Below are 22,726 nucleotides of genomic sequence, written 5' to 3'. Positions count from 1 at the left end.
ACTGGAATCGATTATGCAATAAAAGCCTATGGCTTGTCTGGTTGAGGTTAAAAAAGAAAATTCTTCTTCTCCTGCACATTGGCTCGAATACTACTGAATAAAAGTCAGTTTCAAAAGGGATTCTGAAACCAGAAGTCGTTTAGTAAAAATTGTGGTAAAATCTTTTGAGAAGAAAATCATTATTTACTCAAGGAAAGAAGAAGGGAGGAGAGAGAGAGAGAGAGAGAGAGAGAGAGAGAGAGAGAGAGAGAGAGCAGGGACTTTCAACAGTAAAGCAAAAAGACCTTCCGATTATTGGGCAGCCGATACAATCAATAATAACAAAAACCCGATGACATGGAACGATTGGTGGCTTAGTTAAATACATTTGGAAGCTATTATTGAGTCGATTTCTAAATTCACACAGGACCAGACTATGTAAATACAGCGTAACGCAACAGAAAGCAGCAACCGTACCGTGCTCTTTTAACCAAGAAACATTGTCACTTAGGACGCCGGGGCATAGTGTTATACACTGGAATAGGATAATCAAATATCTAAAAAAGAAAACCTGAGATGGTAAGTAGATGTTTAATAGATTGATGGATTAACAAATATCTTGTGTCCTTTAGTTTTTCAGCGCATCATGTTTTTTTTTTTACCGCGATGTATGAGGGATTTTACATTATTGGTATTTGTTTCTATTGCTAATTGGGTAAGCATTGCGTGTATGCAAATGGTGTTTTATCTTGTAAAATCTATCAGTTATCCTTAGTAGTGAATTAATTTTATTTTCTTTAAATGGCCATTATCAGTACCAGGGTACATTAACATTGAAATTAAATCAAAACAAATGAAATTCATGTATATGTATGAACTTTACAATAGCTTGCCATTTCTAGTAAGCTTTTCAACTAAAAAGCAATTTCTCTGCTGTTTTTGTCATGATAAACAAGCTAATTTTTCCAATGGAGAATACATACACTATTTAGGTCTTTAGATAATTTTGACTTGATAAAGACACAGAAAATTCTATATGTATATATGAACAAGAGAGCTTGCGCTTCAGGTTAAATCTGTTCAAATTGAAAGCATTGGTTTACTTAGAAATTAAATATATAAAGTTCACGTTAAAGTGAAAAATGATGTTATTCAGCTAATGAAGATCTTATTGATCAGAATTTGGATTAAGGTGTCTAAAGGCATTATAGTAATTAAGTTTTTTATAAATGGAATCTACCCTGTTTTCCTCTTTGGATTATCAGACAATTTTCCCCTGATGATCAATACGTAATTATATCATTTTTATCCTTTAGGCCGACGAACTGTCAGAAGAGCAGATAGCAGGTGCGTTATATTTAGTAGCTAGTAAAAGAAAATTATTCTAACCCACTTCCGGAGTTCCATTGGGGTCCGGAGCCAAAGTTCCGGAAATTTGAGATTCAATCGTCATTGTTCATTGAATTTCAATACTAGGCAATCAAGTCGAAATGTCTTCATTGTCAGAAAACTAATGAAGAACAACATGGAATGATCAGGAGTAGGGGAGAAGAAAAGTGCAGTCGATATATAGAAATGATAGCTCTTCTTATCAGTAGGCACGCAAACATTTCCATATTTATTTCCAGTGCAGCAATTTTTTGGCTACAAAATAGAGAAAGCGAGAGCCAAGGGTCAGCGTATGTAATTGCACTGCAAAATTTCTCAATCAGTTTGGAACTTGAATAAACATGACCATGTAGCTTCAGTGGCTCTGTGCACGTATACTATACCTGTAATTAGAATTGACCATATCAGAAGTGATACATATAACTATTCGGAAAATCCGTAATTTCTAATTATGGACAATACAAAATCAACGCGAAGTACCAAAATCTTAGTAATGCTGATTTACATAATTACGGGTAATAAATTCAAAAATCAATTTTTAATATTAAAATACGTTAATTTTTATTCCATTTTATTACAAGATGCACTTATATCAAATTTTGATGTCTAAGCTTACATAATCATTGGCAATCCAATGAATTTTCTGGCAATGCCCTTAAAAGACATGGACCCAAGCGAACCATTTACGAGTGTAATGGCGGAACATTTGATCCCAGAATCCCCTAGCACCGGTTTATTTTTTCCTCTTAGATATATTTGCCAAAGAATTTTATTTTTTATTCTTTGTTGGGAGAGCTAACAGACATTGACAATGTAATACTGTGAACTAATATTTGAGCTTTGCTGTGCTGATTCATTTGCACTGTAGGCCATTGATTCCGTGCAGGAACCTTTAGCACAATTTAGCTCTACTTGTCTTCTCTAGGAAACGGTTCGATTTATATGTCTGTTGCCGATATTTTTGTGTTTTATTGAAATTTAATGCCCTTATATTGTCCTTTACACTTTTAATTCTCTTTCGTCTGGTTCTAATAGAACAATACCACAGAGTACAGGAAAAAATATATCAATTTAGTCGTACTGCGAAGTGTGAAAATCCTTTATTAAAGAAAATTGCCTTAGTTTCCTCTATTGTTGTATTTTATACGATCGATCAGAACAATTTTGAAAACAGTTTCAACAGCAATTGTACACAATTATTTTACAGAATTTAAGGAAGCTTTTAGTCTTTTTGACAAAGACGGCGATGGAACCATATGCTCCAAAGAACTCGGTACCGTAATGCGGTCTCTAGGTCAGAATCCAACCGAGGCTGAACTCCAAGATATGATCAACGAAGTCGACGCCGACGGTAAGAGACTTTTTACCCCCCAAAATACCACGCCAAAGAAAATAGTCCGCAACAAATCTTTGGTCGTCGACTTTTTTCTTCAGTGTTTGATGAAAAAAATTGAATGTAAGTTGTGCTGTCCTTTCTAAGATTTTATTTACGACCGGAAAGGGAATAAAAAATAAAACCCTATGTGAGTGCCTGTGAAGCAATGGTTGTTGGCACGATAGAAGGACACGAAATTAAACTACTCCTTTTTGAATTCGAAATAATGAAATATGACTAAATGGATGTAAATCAAAAAGTCGGGAAAACGTACATACAGGCTATTAATTTCATTGTAATTGGCATTGATGATTTTCGTATAGTCAAACGATTTAGAAAGATACCCACAGCAGAATAAAGATTGAAATACCGTTGACAAAGTATTCAAAGGGTTGCCTTTCCAAATTACACAAACCTTTGACTGAAAATTGCTCATTGACATCATAGTCTGCTTGAAGTCATCCGACACATCAATGGCTATATGGATTCCGGAAGACCGTATCGTATTTCTATCAATATTTAACATGCCTTGTAGGTTCATTATTCAGCAAAGCGGGCATAAAATGATAATGACCGTTCCTATTACAATGGTAGTTAGGTTATCAACATTAATAAGTAATGTAAAGAACTTCGAATTTTAAGTGCATTCAGATAAATATTGAAAGTATACAGTGTATATCGAATTCATGTATTATATATAAGTACATGTATAATGTAATTCAAATATTCAGTCTCCATTTTCTGATCATGGTGAATTGTAAACAGGAAAAAAAAATGTTGGACAACGGTTACTTTCTTAAACCTTCATAAGAAATTCATGAACATATCAATGTTTTTAGAGCAATATGTAACAAAATAATTGAAGATTAATTTCTGAGATAAAACTGCCATTTTCAGAAACATGTTTCCTTTGAGGTCTTCCCCATAAGTCGTGAAGTTGTCATTGGAATGGGTGATTTATGGTTCTCTCTGATAGAAAAAATCCAAGTTATGTCCAAAAGAGCAACACTATCTTTTACTGAATTGATTAATGGCACCCAGCTAGAGTGAGTCCTATTGATTTTACCGAGAGAAGCATTGGTTCTCCCCTTTTATCTGTGATTAAAGCTATCTGTCGACTATATGTTTTGTTTGTCGTACAGATTAGAAATGGCATGTCCATCCATAAATTTCAAGAAATGTCTATTTCAGGAAAAATGATGTATAGATCAACATCCTTAACGGTAGCCAATCGGATCTGGTTTTTAATTTACTTCCTGCAGAAACGAATTAGACATATAAATCTTATGTCTGCGATTCATTTTTCGTCTGTTATTAAAGTTTGGGTGTATTATCCTAATTAATTCTTGCGTAAGACTTGGACAGAATTTTGTTGTTGCTTCACACTGCATCTTTCTTTCAAACAGGCAATGGGACAATAGACTTTCCAGAATTTTTGACAATGATGTCACGGAAAATGAAAGACACCGACTCGGAAGAGGAATTGCGGGAGGCCTTCCGAGTGTTCGATAAAGACGGAAACGGGTTCATCAGCGCGGCTGAATTACGTCACGTGATGACAAATCTCGGGGAAAAACTCACAGACGAGGAAGTAGACGAAATGATACGGGAAGCGGATATAGATGGCGACGGTCAAGTTAATTATGAAGGTATCAGTTGCACTGTGGTGCCATTGCAACTTTCATTCACTTTTTTGCAAGTTGATGTTAAAAAAAGAGAAGATATATTAGCATTAACTAATTTCAACATCAGAATTTACAAAAGAAAACCTACATAAATGACAAGTTCAAATATCTAAGTTTCAGCGGTTTCCAACAAAATATTTTATTTACACACATTTTTTTTGGGGGGGGGGGGGGTATTCTTTTGTCATGTTATAGAATCGAGTTTAAAAACATTTTCATTAATTTTGTTTTCTGTTTTGCAGAATTTGTTGGAATGATGACAACAAAATAGAAAATAGTTTTCTCCATTTCCTCTGTTCGATGAATTTCTGATCAACTCAATGGACTCTGTTTGAGGGACAATCACACACCACCAAAGAGAAACACAACTACTGTTCTTTAATCCTGATCTCATCATGCACAACATGGGTGTGTGCTCCATCAAGCCCCGCCATAGAATCAGCATCAGAAACCAGCAGATATACAGACAGATAGACCAAGTTTCCTATTTATGTATTCTTTCTTAGAACAATTAACTGTGGACAATTCACACGTTATACCTTTTTTCTTGATTTAATGTTTTTATTTTTCATGAATGCATATATATATCATGTTAATACATTTAATATATACGTATTTTCATTAAATATAGTCAAGTTTTATTCATTTTCATTTTTTCCCACACAACCGCTATATGAGGTATAATTTAAAAACAAGAGCAAAATGAAAAAACACGTAAAGTGTTCACAATAAAAACATTAACTATCTTGCTACAGGTACAGTGGTGATAATTTTACTGACAAAGGACCACTTTTTCTTAAATTTTTTTCTTCAAGAGTTTTGAAACTGTTTTACACTATTTGAAAAAAGGGACCTTGAAATATCATTCATGAGATATATTCTAATAACTGTTAATAATTTGCTTAACTCGAAATCCGTTTGTTTCGCTCTTAATAAAACATGTTTTGCTTAGTAAATATCTAACATCAAAGACATAATTATAGTCTTTAGTATGCCCACGAGTTAAAAGAAAAATTATATTCATCGTTATTATGTTAATTCGTTACGTTTTGTAAACATTGCGTTTTTGAGAAGTTCACTAGTATCTCGTAAACCGTCGATGAAATGTCGCAAACGTTTTAAGAATCCCTGTTTTGATATTACTTCAAACATATCAGCTCTCACGAAGGTAAACAGACAACAATAGGGGTTTTACAAGACTAAATATCCTCCAAGATTTTAGCATTCACGCAATTTGTACTTTACATTACCATTCCAATTCATAAAAATCATGAATGTTCTGAGCAGTGTAGTCTGACATTGCAGCAAGGGGATTAAGATATCAATTGGCGTATTACGTTAAAAGATGACCCCTATCACCCGTGTAATGAAATATTTTTTTGCACACCCGAAACCTGATATGCAGTGAAGCAAACAGATTTGAGAAGGCACAAGTTTGATGAGTATTCCGTGTTTCCAATGACAAACTAAGGGTGCATGGACGACGGGCCTCAAATTTAAATTCCTAAATCAAGACAAAGGAAGTTGCGATCCTTCTGATATCCTTACCATTAGTTTTATCAACTTCAACATGGTAAGTCAAACTTTAAAACTGTTCGAACTTGTTGATGTCAAATATTTCGTTAACACATATTTTGTGTGTTCAGTATCATGATTAAAGAAATTGTTGAATTCATTGATGAAGTATGCATGAATATATACAAGTATATATTCACAGATAAAGACTGCATGAATATATACAAGTACAAGTATAGATTTAAATTACCATTCTGAAGCACGGTTTTAATGCATGTTATATCGTAATGTGATATACATGTAACAGATAAAATAATACAATAAGGAAACAGTTTTTTTTCTTGACCTCAGCATCATTTGAACTAGCTGCAGGTCTGTAGCCCCCGGTCTGAAAAATTCGGATAGACGACCCAGGTCGTCCATCCGAATTTTTCAGACCAGGAGCTACAGACCTGCAGCTACATTTGAACACAAAAGATGATTAAAAATCGTTTTTGACTTAAATGCATGTATTTGATCTTCTGTGTTCATAGATTGCTATATAAGGCAAAATAGAATACATATCGAGGTATTTGAGACGATTGTACCAATAACCCATGTCAATTTCAGTTGCAAATACATTTACCAAAATTCTATTAATTTTGTCAAGAATCATTTTCTTTGACCAGAAAATAATCACATGAACAGTAAATATAACTTTGCTTACGTAATCGATGATGATCACGTTGTGTAATCTCCTTAAAAAGAGAAATTATCAACATTTTGGACTGTATGTACAAACCCCAGTTTTCAAAGTAATTATGTGAATTAATGTTTTCAGGCAGAACAGCTAACAGAAGAGCAGATTGCAGGTACGTGTTACTTTCTATTTCAAAATCAGATATTTCTGTGAACGGTCTCTTAGGTATCCTATTAACAACAACCAGGAAGCTTACGAATTTGGAGACTTCCTTTCTTTCCACAAATTCGGAGAATCTGGTTCTTTCGAAGCATGCACCAAAACGTTTGTTTCGAAGGATGATTTTAAAATAAATTATTTCTGTAAACAATCTTTAAATGCCCTATTTATAACAGCATTTGAGAGGCCGAAAAATTCGGAGAAATCAGTTCATTCGACCAAAACGTTTGTATAATATTTAAAGGATTTATTGTTGACTATAGCTGCAAGTCATATAAAAATATGGCTTAAAAAACCCAGAAGTTTCGAATTGCATGTAATTGAACAGGAATTACTGCATGTGTTATTAAAAGCCTTTATCGTTGTATTTATTGTCACTGTTAATTGTTCGTTTATAGCATGCTGAACAAGGAAACTTATTTATACAAAAAATAAATCTGCGATACTCTTGCTCTTGGGAACAGTCATCAAGGTTTAATCAGTATATCTTTATGACAACATGAATACGGAATGAATTTTTGGAATTATCACTAGTATTTTATATACCTTATATCCGAAACATAGTTTTTTTACACTTATTCAACTTCAAGGAAACGTTAGCCGTCCTTCAAAGTTTATGTAAATATGCCCACCCCCTTACTTAGTAATCTAAATATATCCTGTCAATCTAAACATGCGTCTTGGCAATATTTGCAAAACATATCTTACAAACGATGATGATGTAAGTTTGCTAAAAATCAATCTCTGTTTGCCTATTCATAGAATTCAAGGAAGCGTTCAGTTTATTTGACAAGGATGGGGACGGTACGATCAGCAGTAAAGAACTAGGGACCGTGATGAGGTCCTTGGGCCAAAACCCCACTGAAGCTGACCTCCAGGACATGGTCAACGAGGTGGATGCTGATGGTAACAATATACTGTACTGACATCTTTATCGAAATATCTATTATGTAGATCTATTGTTCCAATATATCTATCATAATCTTTCTGTTCTGTAAAGGTTATCCTGTAGCATTATATTCATTCCATTAATTGCAACAAAGATGCCTTCTCGAGTGTGTAATTCAGTACCATACAATGGCTCTAATCCAGTACTTCCATAAGGAAGCATGTCATCACTCGGCACACCTTGGCCGATTCCTAGGTTACCGAATCGGCCGAGGTTTGCCGAATGCTATATTTATATATTAACTTCTCTATGTAAATTTTATTATCACGGTTATATGGGTAATACAGAAACTTCAGTTATCACACGTATTTATGAATAAGTTCAATTCAGAAGCAATGGAACTTAATTATTTCAACGTTCCTACAAAGGTAATGGGACGATAGACTTTCCTGAATTCTTGACAATGATGGCGAGAAAGATGAAAGACGAGGATTCAGAAGAAGAACTACGAGAGGCATTTAAAGTTTTTGATAAAGACGGAAGTGGCGATATCAGTGCAGCCGAATTACGTCACGTGATGACAAGTCTCGGAGAAAAGCTAACGGACGAGGAAGTAGACGAGATGATACGAGAGGCAGACATTGACGGTGACGGAAAAGTTAATTATGAAGGTAATGAACTATTTTACAATGTTATCATTATTTACAAAATGAGTGTATTATATTACATTATATTTAAAGCTGCTTGGTCCGATTTTATATCAAATTTTATGCACGCTTTTAAACGATGGCTATGCTTAGTATATGTATAATAATAGATATTGCAGTAGTTTTACCTGTCAATTATGCCAAATTTCAATGAAGAAAAATACGTACAAAATTTGCTAACAAAACAAACGACATTAAAAGGCACCTCGTTATTTCGCCTCATGTTAAATTTCACCCCTGACGACGAGACGGGTATGGTTGTATTACGACTTTGACATCGCATTAAATAAAGGTCGAAATAATCAGACAAATTACAAATAAACATGTGTACGTTTTGTTCGCTAATATTTCCAAAGTCTGCTTTCTTTACAATCGATGCATAGCATGCGGATTGAATAACCCCAATCATTCGGGGGACGAAACCAAGCGGTTTCCTTTTCTAAACATTCCCGTGATGCATTTTGGTTTGTTTTTTCGTTTGTCCAAAGAGAAATTATTTTTATTTACTTTGAATATTTCTAACTTTGAAAGGAGACTGATTCTGCTGGTGTAAATAGGAGAAAGTCCATAACTTTCTAAGATGAATGATTTGTATGAAAAAAATCTTGATACTGTAATTACAAAAAAATCGGACCAAGCAGCTTTAAATTTATAAAATCACATTTTCTTAATAAGCCTTGTTTTCTTTTTCTGTGTCACAGAATTTGTCCATATGATGACCCAGAAATAACACGGAACTTCTCCTAACCACCGGTGATGTTGTGTGAATGAAATTCGAGAATGACGTAAATTCTATTCATCTTCAGTATTGTCATGATCATACGTGTACAGTTAACGTAAAAGAAATTGTTAGCAGAATATTGTATAGTGTTATACACAAGGGAAAGACTTCGACTTCAGTATTTGCTCTACAAGAATGATATATTCTAAAAAAATGTTATAAGAATCGATTTCTTTATGCAAGGGAATTGGTTTTGTATCAAGTATTTTAAAAGTTGAGAATGAAATTCTTTATTTTACTGAGGTATAAATTTATTTTCTTGGTGGGTTAAGGAATGGTAACTCTACCAATCTTACCCAGTCACTCAGCCGACTTCAATGTTTTCTGCTAATGTTTTGTCAGTATTAAATGAGATAAATATCGTTTAAAACACTTCACGCCTGAGTTTGTCTTTTTTGCTCGTGTTGCTACTAGTATTTAATAGTTGCATTTTTGTAACATTTTGTATAATATCTTCACAAAAATCTCTGCGTTCAAAACAAGTACATAACAATGCGCCTGCCTTATTAATTAATATCCAATTATTGATTTGATAAATTATCATCCTTTTTGTTATTTCTGCTCTAATCATGATTATAATTAAGAGTTACAATTCGAAACGTGTGTAAACACACGTGCATTTTTTATTTTTTATTTTTAACCAAAGATACACACAAAAAGAATTTAGTGTGCTGTTATTCATGTTAGGCAGACCAATTATCATTGTAAAAACTAAAATGGACCTGTATATTAGATAAAAAATAATTATATACGTAATTAGGAAACACTAGCTTGTATTAAAAATTAATAACTCGGTCACGCGTATTTTCCTGTTCGCCTACAATGACAGCTTTTCTGTCAATTTATATCTTTATATCAAGTCTTAAATGATATTTTAAAATCATAAATATTTTAATATTGAAAGAAAAAAAAATAATCAAAATGTTTTCAAAATTTAAGAAAATTAGAGGAAATGCAGGCTAAGCAATATCAATTTTAGATGAAATATTTATTCCACTTTAGTAGTATAAGCTGATAGACATTCTGATATTCTATCATTTCAGTAAAGAATAGAAACGCCATATGTTAAACAGATGTCTACATAACTGCAAATAACTATATTTATTTTTATCATCCTTTAAGTTGAGGAAAAAGAAAGGGACCTTGACCTGACCTTTATGCGAAAACAGGATGGTCAAATTTGATTAAACTGATAGAATCATTGGAATTATATAATCTGTTTGACTGTGTTAAAATTTCATGAATTTCTTAATATAAGATGTATGTCAGATAACGAGAAGATCCTTCCTTAATGAATAATAAACTTTTTGGAAACTCATGGGATTTCTCTACATTAGACAAATTTCGACGGAGTAGTATGAAGAAAACCATGGGTTCAATGGTGTAACGTACATAGAAAGCCTATTTTAGTAACACTCTCCTTGGGTTCAAATGTGACCAGTCACTAACTTTTAAGTAATTGGTTATACTAGCTCAGTAGCTTGTGTTTTTAAAGACTCTTCAATGTTTAGAACCGTTTTAACAAGAGCTTGGACTTTGGGTAGTTGTGTCAAAATGCAATGTGACGTAGGCCTGTCTATTTCATTGACGGCCACTCGGCCATGGCTCTTTGAAATCAACAAGATTTGTCTGGCTTTTAAGCTAAGACTACGCAATTGTTGCATATTTCGCTTGAAAACGCATCATTTTGATTTGTTTTGACGCAAGAAATAGATAGCTACGCCCTACTGAAAGTCCAAGCTATTGTTAAAATGATTCCATTATGATACAAGCTGGCATCGTTATCTTTTTTTTTTAAACTTCATTTACATTGACCCATTGAACTAGATTTTTTAACTGATTAACTTAAAGCCATTCGTAAGAAAAAATTTAAAAGGAAATGTTTCTTATATTTCTGCAAGGCAGGTGGTTTTGATGGGATTTCTGTAGGTCTTAAACTTACAACCCTTTAAAATAATTTTGTTATTTTTAGGTCTAATCACAAAACTAAAGTTTTAAAATTTAGACTTTTACCCTACACATTCTCTAGAATACAGGAGCTTTCGAGGGCTTCGCTCCCTTGAACCCATAAAAATAAAAGGAAAGGCAATATTACTTTATATATTTCTGCAAGGCAGAGGTTTTTGATCAGATACAGTAACTGCAGGTCTTGAATTTTACTTTTAAGTATACTCACGAAAAGAAATATCACAAATGTCTAAATTTGAAGACTTCTTTTATACCCTACAAAATCTCAAAAATCCAAGAGCTTCAGGGGGTCTCTTCCCTATCAGGGCTTTGCTCTGACCCACTGGGGGCCTCAAGGCGGCCCCGAGCCCTTGCTTATAACTGGCGCCCTCTCTAACTTCGAATCCTGGATCCGCCTCTGAATGTACAGGTATGAAAGGAAAGATACAAGTTTGTAATTATACAAGTCTGTTGATTTGATTATGGAAACAACACATTCATTTCTAAGAGGTACATTATCCATCACCGCCCCCCCCCCCCCTTTAAATGGAAAAAATATTAATATTTTTTAAACACCAAAAATGTTAATCATAATATTCAACATTAGTGGAAAAAAAGAGTAATGACGACCATTATATACTTAAAACTTTGAAAATATGTATCATGTTCATTCACGTATAGGATTTATTTTTAATTTTACCCGAAAATTACAAGAAAGAACTATTTAGCGAATATATAACTGAGGGATAACTAAAGGTACATGTATATCTAATATTGAAAATAAGAAGGGACATGTAAATGTCTATTTCTAATACATTTGTAAATAAAGTGAATTTAATCTTCACCCATACAGTTGACAATGAATAACTAAAAAAAAGATGGCTCTCACAACGAGTGTCTCTAACCTTATCATTTACTTTTCTCTCTTTGAAAACATTGATTTACGTTTCAAAAACAAAACAAATGATAGCCAATAAAATCAATAGTCATTCCACACGGGACCAAACAAAAATAATCGCTCTCGTGGTTGCCATTATTCGGTTTCCATTTTTTCAAGCAACAAATGCACGTTCGCAGGTATTACCCCGACACGTTAGTCCTCGTTATCACATTGTTCTCGGGTAAAGTTTCCTGCAGATCCATTCCTTAATTAATTTATAACGTTTAAATATCTATCAGTATGGAGGACAATGGAGTATATACCCATACCACTATTGATCCCGAATTTAAAAGAGGTCAGCTCTTTAATGCCTCCATTCTTTACCTTTACACGTCACAGCATTGTTTGGGATTTGGCTGTGCAATTTTTTTTTTTTAAATTCGATGAATTAGTACGTACTAAGAATATACCTAGCAATTCTCCGCGTGTAAACATGACTTGATGGCCAACCTCATTCGCAAATGCAATTAGACAAGTTCCATTAGCAGGATAAATCTTTAAACATGGTTTGTATAATTTGCCTATTGTTTTCTTTTACAATCTATGCCTGTGAAACAGGGCAGTTGTGCACTTATCCGAGGGTCGCATACTGTAAATATATCTTTCATTATATTGATTGAGCGAAATGGATTTTTCTCTTCAAGTCTAATTTCTTGTTTAATTTTTTTCAGCTTTTTTGAATAGCATATCAATGTTGATTTGTCCTCTCAAAGAAAACATACTTTACGTCAGAATCTGTATTGTATGTGTGAACTTAAAATGCAAGAGGCGTAACAAGAATTTATTCAATAATAATATGTTTATTTATGTGTAAATTGCTTTCCATTATTGGGTTTATTCTACCTCTTTGGCAATGGAAGAGACAGCAGCGCGGGTAAGATTCCTCTATAATTAAATGCAGGTTGATCGAAGTTAAAATGACAAAAGTAAATTTGAAAGGTTTAGGTATGCATTCTTATTCATATTTCAAAGAAATTGATTCTAAAAAAAATGATGCTGGATTCTATTTTGGGCTATTTTGATATGATATATTAGGTTATTGACATTTGCCTAACTATCCTTGCTGGCAACGCAACTTTAACTATTGTTCTTCAACTTATTAATTTAACAGACTCATCGTGATATTTTTAAGCCTTGATCTGATAAAGATTGAATATGGGCATTCGGATACCAAGTTTGTATACCATCAGATATGAAATATCAATATCTTATTTATATTCGTTCTTGAGTTGATCTTATGTTCATTTTTTATCTGTTTTCTTTCACCAATTGCTATAAGTGATAACGCTATCTGAACTAGATATACATGTATCATTTATAAAGTGTCTATATCATTCATAATTTGATATTATATATACTTATTGAATGTACCATTACTTGCACCATTTAAAAGTCGAATGTTTTAAAACATTATTAATTAGGAATCCGATGCCTAGTGCTTATTAATTGTCGCGTGAGATTCTTTTTTACTTTTTATTGAAAAAAAAACAAACAAACAAACATGAAACAGATTTTATGTAAGATATTTAACGAAACTCTGAAGGTGTGAATAGCCGTTAACGAGAGATCAATACATTTCATTGTTCCATAAGTATCAAAGAAAGTTCATCAATAGAGGCAGTGGGGTTTGCTATTCAATACACAAGACCACATGTATCAATTGTATTGAAAACAAAGTGTTTGCCAATATGTTACTTCAAAAGTAACAATGATGTTGTACCAACTGTAGCGACTTTATTCTCATGATATTTGTATTTTTTTTTTCTTCAGAATGCGGAAGATCAGGAAATTTTGGAAAATCTCACAGAAGAACAGATTGAAGGTACTGTGCCTTTCGTAGAACCCAAATTCAAATCTCTAACATACATGAACTTATGAATTGTTGAATACAAATTCTCTTTTAAATGAAAACAATCCAGTTTATAGCAGATTTTCTGATCCAACGCACATGATAAGAACTTGAAAAAGTAAAAACCTAATGCGCTTATGATATATATAAACCTTACTTGAGTTATGTCTAACAAAAGTACACAGCATTTGGAACCGGTAAAGATTAACCCTTGTGTAATTCGAAGGTCTCGTTATTAAGTGCTGGTCCAAGATTGTGTCATATGCTAGTATTCCTTAGTTTGCTTTGAAAAGTTTCATTGACATTTTGTAATCCGTGTCTAATAAGTACTTGCCAGAAATTATTTCTTTCACTTCTTATGCACTACGTATAGAAGCTTTGTACTTTTAAGCTTTAGATTTGTCTTCAAATGTAATAGTGGAGTCATATTGATTCATTAACTAAGTAATACAAATACTGTTAATTTATCACAGCTATATATGTGTCTCCCCCCCCCCCTCTCTCTCTCTCTCTCTCTCTCTCTCAACCTTTGCCTCTTTCTAGAATTATAACAAAAATTCAGATAAATATTGTTTCTTTACAATGTCTGGACAAATTTTAGAGAGACACATTATAAATAAAATTAAAGGGTAATACACTACATTTCCAAGACTATTCGCTAATACAGTTTTACATGCATTTTATGGATGACTTTTTTTAAACTGTAGAATTTAAGGAGGCGTTTCGATTGTTTGACAAAGACGGATCTGGCACCATATCCAACGATGAGTTAGGGACAGTGATGAGGTCCCTGGGACAGAATCCCTCGGACCAGGAACTGACAGACCTCGTGGAGGAGGTCGACATAGACGGTAGGGACAGGGGATCGAAACCAACATTAGATACATGTAGTACCAATATATTGTAACTTGTTAGAGCTACACTAATGCCATATCAGTTCTCTTCTAACGTTTCGTACTAAATTACCTCATTACCTTTTATCCGAATGTAAGCTCTTTGATAATTAGGTATGTTACTGTCACACAAAAAATCTTGTTTTTTTCTTGGGTTCTCCAGCGCTTTTGATCGAATATTCCGATAAAATATACAGGTATTTGGCAAAACCCACCGAGCAGTGTTGTATATCATTATGTATATAAACAAGGCCATAATGAAGAATATTTATATAGCTTCATGTTTATTTTTACCGTGTATTTTATATCATATAAATGTACAATTCAAAATCGACACAGCACAAAATGAAACATATTGTTGCATAAATTACATTCGGACATGTAGAAAATTCGATCATGAACACAATAATATCTTTTGAAAGAAAGAATAGTAGAGAAAAACCTTTTGACATCAAATTTTTGTAGAACTCGTTCAAAATACTTTTAACGATTTTTCTTCTCTCTAAAATATTCAGGAAATGGAGAAATTGACTTTCAAGAGTTTCTCCTGATGATGGCAAAAAAGATGAATGCCGTAGACTCTGAGCAAGAAATTCGAGAAGCTTTCAAAGTGTTCGACAAAGAGGGGTCAGGGTCAATTAGTTCCGCGTACCTACGTCACATCATGACCACAATGGGGGACAGACTGTCAGATGATGAGGTGGACGAGATGATACAGGAAGCGGATATGGATGGCGATGGAGATATAGATTATGACGGTATGAGTTTGACACGTGTCGCATGTTTTATATGTAAATGGTTAATTCATTGGGTGACAGGAAATACAATTTACAACACGTAAAAGTGTCATGTAAGTGTCAAGTGTCAGTAAATTCAAAATTTGCAACATATAGTACACATGTCAATATGAGGAAATTGACGTAATGCTATCTTTCAACAAGTGTTATTGAACAGTTAAGAACACTTATTTCGAATTCCTTCCTTTTACGGTATACGTAATAACACAGCCTGTACTTATTTAGGAATGTTCATTTTCACCGATATTTGAAACAATCAATTTTTACTTCCAAAAAAAAAAGATCTACTGAACCCTTTCTTTGTTTTCTATCGATAAGAAACTTAGTTTTTTTCCGTAGAATTCGTAAAAATGTTGGCTGGTGCTGGACAAGAAGAAAAAGAGCAAAAAGCCGCCGCCCAGAATGCGCAGAAGGGTGGCGCCACCGGAAGCACACCAGCGGCGACTAAATCAGACACAAAAACGGATACGAAGCACGATCCAAAGCACGGAACACCGACCAGGAAAAAATAGGAAACTCGGACTAAAAACATATACATTGACATACTGTACATTTTGTAAATATTGATTGTTAACTTTGTTTATATATTTTGTGTTGACTTTTTCTGTGAAAAGTGCAAATAAATTTTATATCGATTGTTTTTATATTGGAAAGAGGAGGGTAGGTTGAGTGCGCATATTAACCATTTTAGTATAGAAAACGATGGAGAATTATTCAAGGCGAGATGAATACATGCTTCATGTATATTTCCCTAATGTTAAACTTCAAATTTGGCCAAAAAAACCCCGTTGAGACTAAATTGGAGATAATATCGACTCATTGCTAAAAAGGATACGAACAGTAAATACATGTTCAAACACAGATTAGCTTAATATTCCTGCACTCTTTGTGTCACTCAATAAAAACTGAGAGAATAGGAAGATTCATGTAGAAGTTCTCGCCATGAAAACGTTAGAAGATTTACCATAATCATACTATTTACTTTTGATTTTCTGCTTTTTGTACAAGTGCTCAAAATGAAGATTTATGAAAACGATTAATTTCGATTTAAGAGGGATATTGCATACTCAAACTAGTTTTATCTCCTTTCAAACATTAACAAAGTCTCAACCTTGTGTTTACCTTTGCCATAAGGTGTTTAGATCGCATAAAGCTGTTCTTTACACCAAGTGCTTGAATAATTTTCATAAATTCTATAACATTGAAGGGCAAAATATTCTGCATAATATTCTCACAAAGAAACTTAACAGAACCAAACAGTTGAGTTTATCTTGTATATTTGCCTGAATTATTTATGTACACTTTATAATCGTAGATTTAATATTCAACAATTTCTATTATATTGATTGCATTTAATTCATTTTAAAAGAAGAATCCTATGATCGGGTCGAATGCCACTTCAATGGAAAATTTATCAATGCCTATTTTGATAAAAGCTAGAAATCTCGTGTATAGAAGACCCAGTTTCTTTACAATTTCTTGCACATAGACAATCTTCAACTCATCATCAAATTTCTCCAGAACAGCATGACAAAAGTTTGTCTGTCATTTGAAATGTACACGCATTGTGGAACAAAAGAAATTTAAACCAAAAATATAAAACTAGAAAAAAAATTACTTAAAAACGGGTTTATGGAATCCTTATAATTTTGAAAAAAAAATTATTGAATTTTACATTTACGAAATGTGTTTTCTATAAAGAAGCATTTTTTAATTTGATTTCATCAGAAAATTTCAAATTCAACACAAATTGCGAAAGTAGATGTTCAAATAGGTAAAGTATGGCCTTGTGTGTAAAAACAAGGAAATGCCACTAAAATTAAATATATTGCATTTGTTTTTTAAAACATCATTAAGTCATGTATGTAGTTTCTTAAAATTTTCATGTATGTGTTTGATATATTTGTACAAAAACACCATTAATTTACATAAAGCTGGATGTCAATAGCATGATATCCAGGTAAAATCAATACCTGTCTCTTGTGAAAATTGACGATTGTGAGAAAATATCGCTGTATAAATGTTGATAGCCTCGTTCAAACTAAAAGTTTTCAACGTGTTCTGAAACAGAATTCAACATTAACCTAGCTGTCTTCAAATTTGAAAAGGGTGTATGTATGACTTTTTTCTTTGAAGAGACATTTCGTTATTTGGCCTCGTTTTAGCAGACAATATTGTCTGTTTACATTTTTCATGTAAACACGTACAAAGGAATCAATCAATTTGATATTTCACACGTGCATTTACTTAAATGGTTCTTCTACCAAATGATAATAGAAACACAAAGTTCTTCAAACACACAGGAAAATGATTTTTCTTTCGGTTGACACGATTCAATGGTAAAAGATATCATGGCAAGAAGAACCAGTGACAATGAGGTAAAAAACAGTTTTGTTTTTTTCCCCCCATAATTATAAATGACCTTTTAGCATTTATTAATTTCCTAATTAGACACAAAATACGTTGTTGGAAAAATACAGTAGCTCGTGTTAAGAGGCTTGCAGCAAAAAAATTGATATTTTTCTGGTTATATATATTTTTTTTTTGTTAAGAGATTTCCACAAATTACCAAGCTGGTTTTGGTAGTAAGGTATTGGTGAACTAAGAACTGGTTTTTTTTAAAAGTTGTCTTCCAAGTATCAGCCCTTCCCCCTTTGTGACCTGAACCCCCCCCCCCCCCCCCCCCAAAAAAAAAAAGAAAAAGAAAAAAAAGAATGCATTTTGTTTGGGTCCCGAGAATTTGGTGAAGCCTCATCTGCACTAATGAGGTGAATCGTGCATGGACTCATATTGTTTTGTGTTGGTCAAATTTCTTGGGTTGTTGCTTTAGTTGTTCGTGGGGTTATAATTCCGTGGGTTATCCACTCACTGACGAAAAAGTACACGCCAAAATATTGTTTATCGTTTCCCAATAGGTATATTAATTTTGGGGGTTTTGCTATTGCTAAAGCTTTAACACACAAAAAGAAGAAGTCTTGTAATGAGATGTCAAACTTAATACGAATGCGTAAGGTCAATCAATGATTTTCTATTTGTCATATCTGGAAATAGATATAATGGATGTTTCATTAGAATCAAAGTCCAGCATCTACTCACTTTTAAGTTACCCCCCGATACATCAGGAAATCCTATATGTTCTCACTATTGGATATGTCTGTGTATCTCTCACTGAAATACCGCCAAAAATCAATCTAATCAATTTCCACGACATCACTTTCTTGTTTATCGCGCTGTTTGTTTTAATATTTCATGAATTTCAAAACAACGCCTTTTGTCAACTACTGAGTCAAATCATCAATATAGTTCTTTTGATAGTCGGTAGGTATTCTCGTTCATTTGTTTTCATCGAGAGAAAGTGTCTTTGTTAGCCTTGAAAAAAAATGAAAGACCCTCTTTAAATCAAAGACCGTAACAATGCATGACGGTGGTGTAAATTAGTTTGAGAAAATATCAATTTATTGATATAAAATTTTATTCACTCAGTTTTAATTACGGCTTGTTTGGACAGAAAGACGGTTATAAATTTTCTATTAATAACTAATGATGATGACACATGTAGTGGTTCTGAGTTATTAGGACGATATAAGACATAGGTAAAGTTTATTTAACTCTGTATACATGTACAATGAATATGTGCATTAAGAATCAATTTTGTAACTAGATATTAGCATGCAATTTACCAAAGGAAAAAGGATCTATAGATCTTTTTTTGAAAAAAGAGGATAATGTTTCTTTTCTTATTAATTTTTTTTTAAATTAACATTGCTAAACGTCCACATATTCATTAAAACTTGTCATTAAGACAAGAGATTAATCCTATGATATAATGAACTGGGGGCAAAACAAAAGAAAGACTGGGATTAGATAACCATCGTTCATTGGGTTACTTAACACAGAGTCAGCGCAGTCCTCAATAGAGCCCGGCCATTGTCGTTCCATTCGGGGAGTATCTCACTATCAGCACCGACTTATATCGGTTCATATGCTGTTTAATATTTTGTAAATAGTTCAGTGCTGAAGCACAAAAAATGGTAAGTTTTTGTTTATGTTGTGATTTCCTTAATTCCTTATCCTTAGGAACCCCCCCCCCCCCCTTTTCTTAAGATATTATTACTTAAAATGGCTATATTTCACGGTTTTTTTTAAAACATGTTTTTATGATAATTTTGATAATATTTCAGGATGCGTTGACAGAGGATCAAGTCGAGGGTAAATATGAACTAGGACATGTAACTTTCATAAATTAATTTACCAAATGTATTTTATCTGACTATTAAGTCAAGTAACGTCAAAACTATGTTAAATTTGGAATGTCGTTACATGCAGAGCATATTGATATTTACTTTATTTTTTTTAATTTCACGTGCATTGTACATATGCTCTGTGGTTCTTTTGTTTCGTCTTTAAAAACTCTATTGATTGATTTATCTGAAAAGTTTGAAGAATATTTTCAAATACGTAACAAAAGATTTCATTTCTTTTTGCTCTCTCAGAGTTTCGGGAGGCGTTCAGCCTGTTCGACAAAGATGGCTCCGGGAACATTTCCGGCGGTGAGTTGGCGTCAGTGATGAGGTCCCTGGGTCAGAATCCCACAATGGCGGAGCTAGAGGAACTCATCAACGAAGTGGATCAAGATGGTAAGACACTTCTGAATAATAGATAACAATTCTTCTTCTTCTTCTTCTTTTTTATTTTTTTTTCTTCTTCTTCTTCTTCTTTTTCTTCTTCTTCTTCTTCTTCTCTATACAGTGGATTCAGCAAGAGAGCAGATACTCCAATATCATAAATGCAAAACTGGAAAGCATCGTGTTCAATGTATCTTTGAAGATATATTTGTGTCAATTATACTTGTAGCTGTACATTATTTTGGAGTGTTTAAGAAGTATGTGTGCCGGAGATGTTTCTATCAAACGTACGCTTTTAACGAGAGACTTTCTCCATTGATTTACTCCAGGTAATGGGGAAATAGACTTCAACGAGTTCCTTCAAATGATGTCAAAGAAGATGAAGGAAACGGATACCGAGGATGAAATACGCGAGGCGTTCCGAGTGTTCGATGACAGCGGAACCGGGTCCATTAGCTCCAATCAGCTGTTCCTAATCCTGACCACTATGGGGGACAAGCCGCGACTGACGGACGAGGAAGCGAAAGAGGCAGTGAAAACGGCAGATATAGACGGAGACGGTGATATCAATTACATTGGTAAGTTGTCTATCCCAGTAAGTAAGGAGACGGCGGTATCAGTTACATTGGTAAGTCGTCTATTCCAGTAAGTAAGGAGACGGCGATATCAATAACATTGGTAAATTGTATATCCCAGTAAGTAAGGAGACGGCGGTATCAATTACATTGGTAAGTTGTATATCCTAGTAAGTAAGTACACGGCGGTATCAATTACATTGGTAAGTTGTATATCCTAGTAAGTAAGGAGACGGCGATATCAATTACATTGGTAAGTTGTATATCCCAGTAAGTAAGGAGACGGCGGTATCAATTACATTGGTAAGTTGTATATCCTAGTAAGTAAGGAGACGGCTGTATCATTTACATTGGTAAGTTGGTTATCCCAGTAAGGAGACGGCGGTATCAATTACATTGGTAAGTTGTCTTTCCCAGTAAGTAAGGAGACGGCGGTATCAATTACATTGGTAAGTTGTCTTTCCCAGTAAGTGAGGAGACGGCGGTATCAATTACATTGGTAAGTCGTCTATTCCAGTAAGTAAGGAGACGGCGGTATCAGTTTCATTGGTAAGTCGTCTATTCCAGTAAGTAAGGAGACGGCGATATCAATAACATTGGTAAATTGTATATCCCAGTAAGTAAGGAGACGGCGGTATCAATTACATTGGTAAGTTGTATATCCTAGTAAGTAAGTACACGGCGGTATCAATTACATTGGTAAGTTGTATATCCTAGTAAGTAAGGAGACGGCGATATCAATTACATTGGTAAGTTGTCTATCCCAGTAAGTAAGGAGACGGTGATATCAATTACATTGGTAAGTTGTCTATCCTAGTAAGTAATGAGACGGCGGTATCAATTACATTGGTAAGTTGCCTATCCCAGTAAGTAAGGAGACGGCGGTATCAATTACATTGGTAAGTTGTCTATCCTAGTAAGTAAGGAGACGGCGGTATCAATTACATTGGTAAGTTGTATATCCCAGTAAGGAAGGAGATGGCGGTATCAATTACATTGGTAAGTTGTATATCCCAGTAAGTAAAGAGACGGTGATATCAATTACATTGGTAAGTTGTCGATTTCAGTGAGTATACCAAGGTACCGAGACATCTGCCATGGTAGAAATGGGATTATCTCGCTCCACGCCAGTTCTGGTTTTTTTTTTAATTAAAATTTCCCCTGGATGAAATGCTTACTATAACAATATACATTTATCTTGATTTGTGATGATTTTTTCCAGTGTAAAGAAGCCTGTTTCAACTCGATATTTATTTGATAACATTAGCATGTTGGCGTTACAATCAGAAGTCCTTATGTATTATGTATCATTCGAAAATATGTATAATGTATAGGTACATTCGAAAACTGGCGTCTAAAATGCATATGATTTAATTTGGTCAATGTTATATCCCTCCGCAGTTTGGAAAATTTCTTACAGGGCTCAAATACGAGCATGATATAACAGTAACGTGTATCATATTAAATCATAGAGCAGTCCAAGTTAAATATTATCAAAATAGTTGTATTATATCATTTTTTTTCCAGAATTTATAAAAGTGATGACGGAATAATTTGATATCACAACATAACGAGGAACAAGCACAATTCTGTAAATATGTGTTACGGATTCAAGCAATTCATGGACTAAAGGACGATTTGCCAAACCAGCTGCTAATTGAATTGAGTGAGTTGTGTAGGAATGATTTAACAATTGTATATAGGCCTAGTATTGTACTTGTGTTGTGGAAATTATAAATTAATGTTTGAAATTAAGATATAATAATATTTTTGCAATGTAATTTGCGTTGTTAAATCTTGATTCAATATTTTTGTTATTATTTGAAATAAAATGTTGACTACAAATCTCTTGAATATATTCTTTTCATTTTACAGCATAAAA

At 33.6% G+C, this 22,726-nt stretch overlaps 1 protein-coding gene across 1 annotated transcript; it reads left to right on the top strand.

Moving 5' to 3' along the window:
* Nucleotides 1-296: 296 nt before the first annotated feature.
* On the top strand, nucleotides 297-22,416 carry LOC128177060 (alpha-actinin A-like). Its single transcript, XM_052843583.1, has 13 exons — nucleotides 297-558; nucleotides 1,296-1,326; nucleotides 2,576-2,719; nucleotides 4,150-4,392; nucleotides 7,604-7,747; nucleotides 8,159-8,401; nucleotides 14,662-14,805; nucleotides 15,363-15,495; nucleotides 15,666-15,684; nucleotides 19,826-19,853; nucleotides 20,138-20,281; nucleotides 20,599-20,847; nucleotides 22,372-22,416. The coding sequence occupies exons 1-13, from the start codon at nucleotides 556-558 to the stop codon at nucleotides 22,395-22,397; spliced, it is 1,551 nt and encodes a 516-aa protein (XP_052699543.1). The 5' UTR covers nucleotides 297-555; the 3' UTR covers nucleotides 22,398-22,416.
* The last annotated feature ends 310 nt before the right edge of the window (nucleotides 22,417-22,726 follow it).

This window comes from Crassostrea angulata, chromosome 3, assembly GCF_025612915.1.
Source record: "Crassostrea angulata isolate pt1a10 chromosome 3, ASM2561291v2, whole genome shotgun sequence".
NCBI classification, from domain to species: domain Eukaryota; kingdom Metazoa; phylum Mollusca; class Bivalvia; order Ostreida; family Ostreidae; genus Magallana; species Magallana angulata.
Note: the sequence above shows the minus strand (reverse complement) of the source record. Positions and strands in the feature narration are given on the sequence as shown.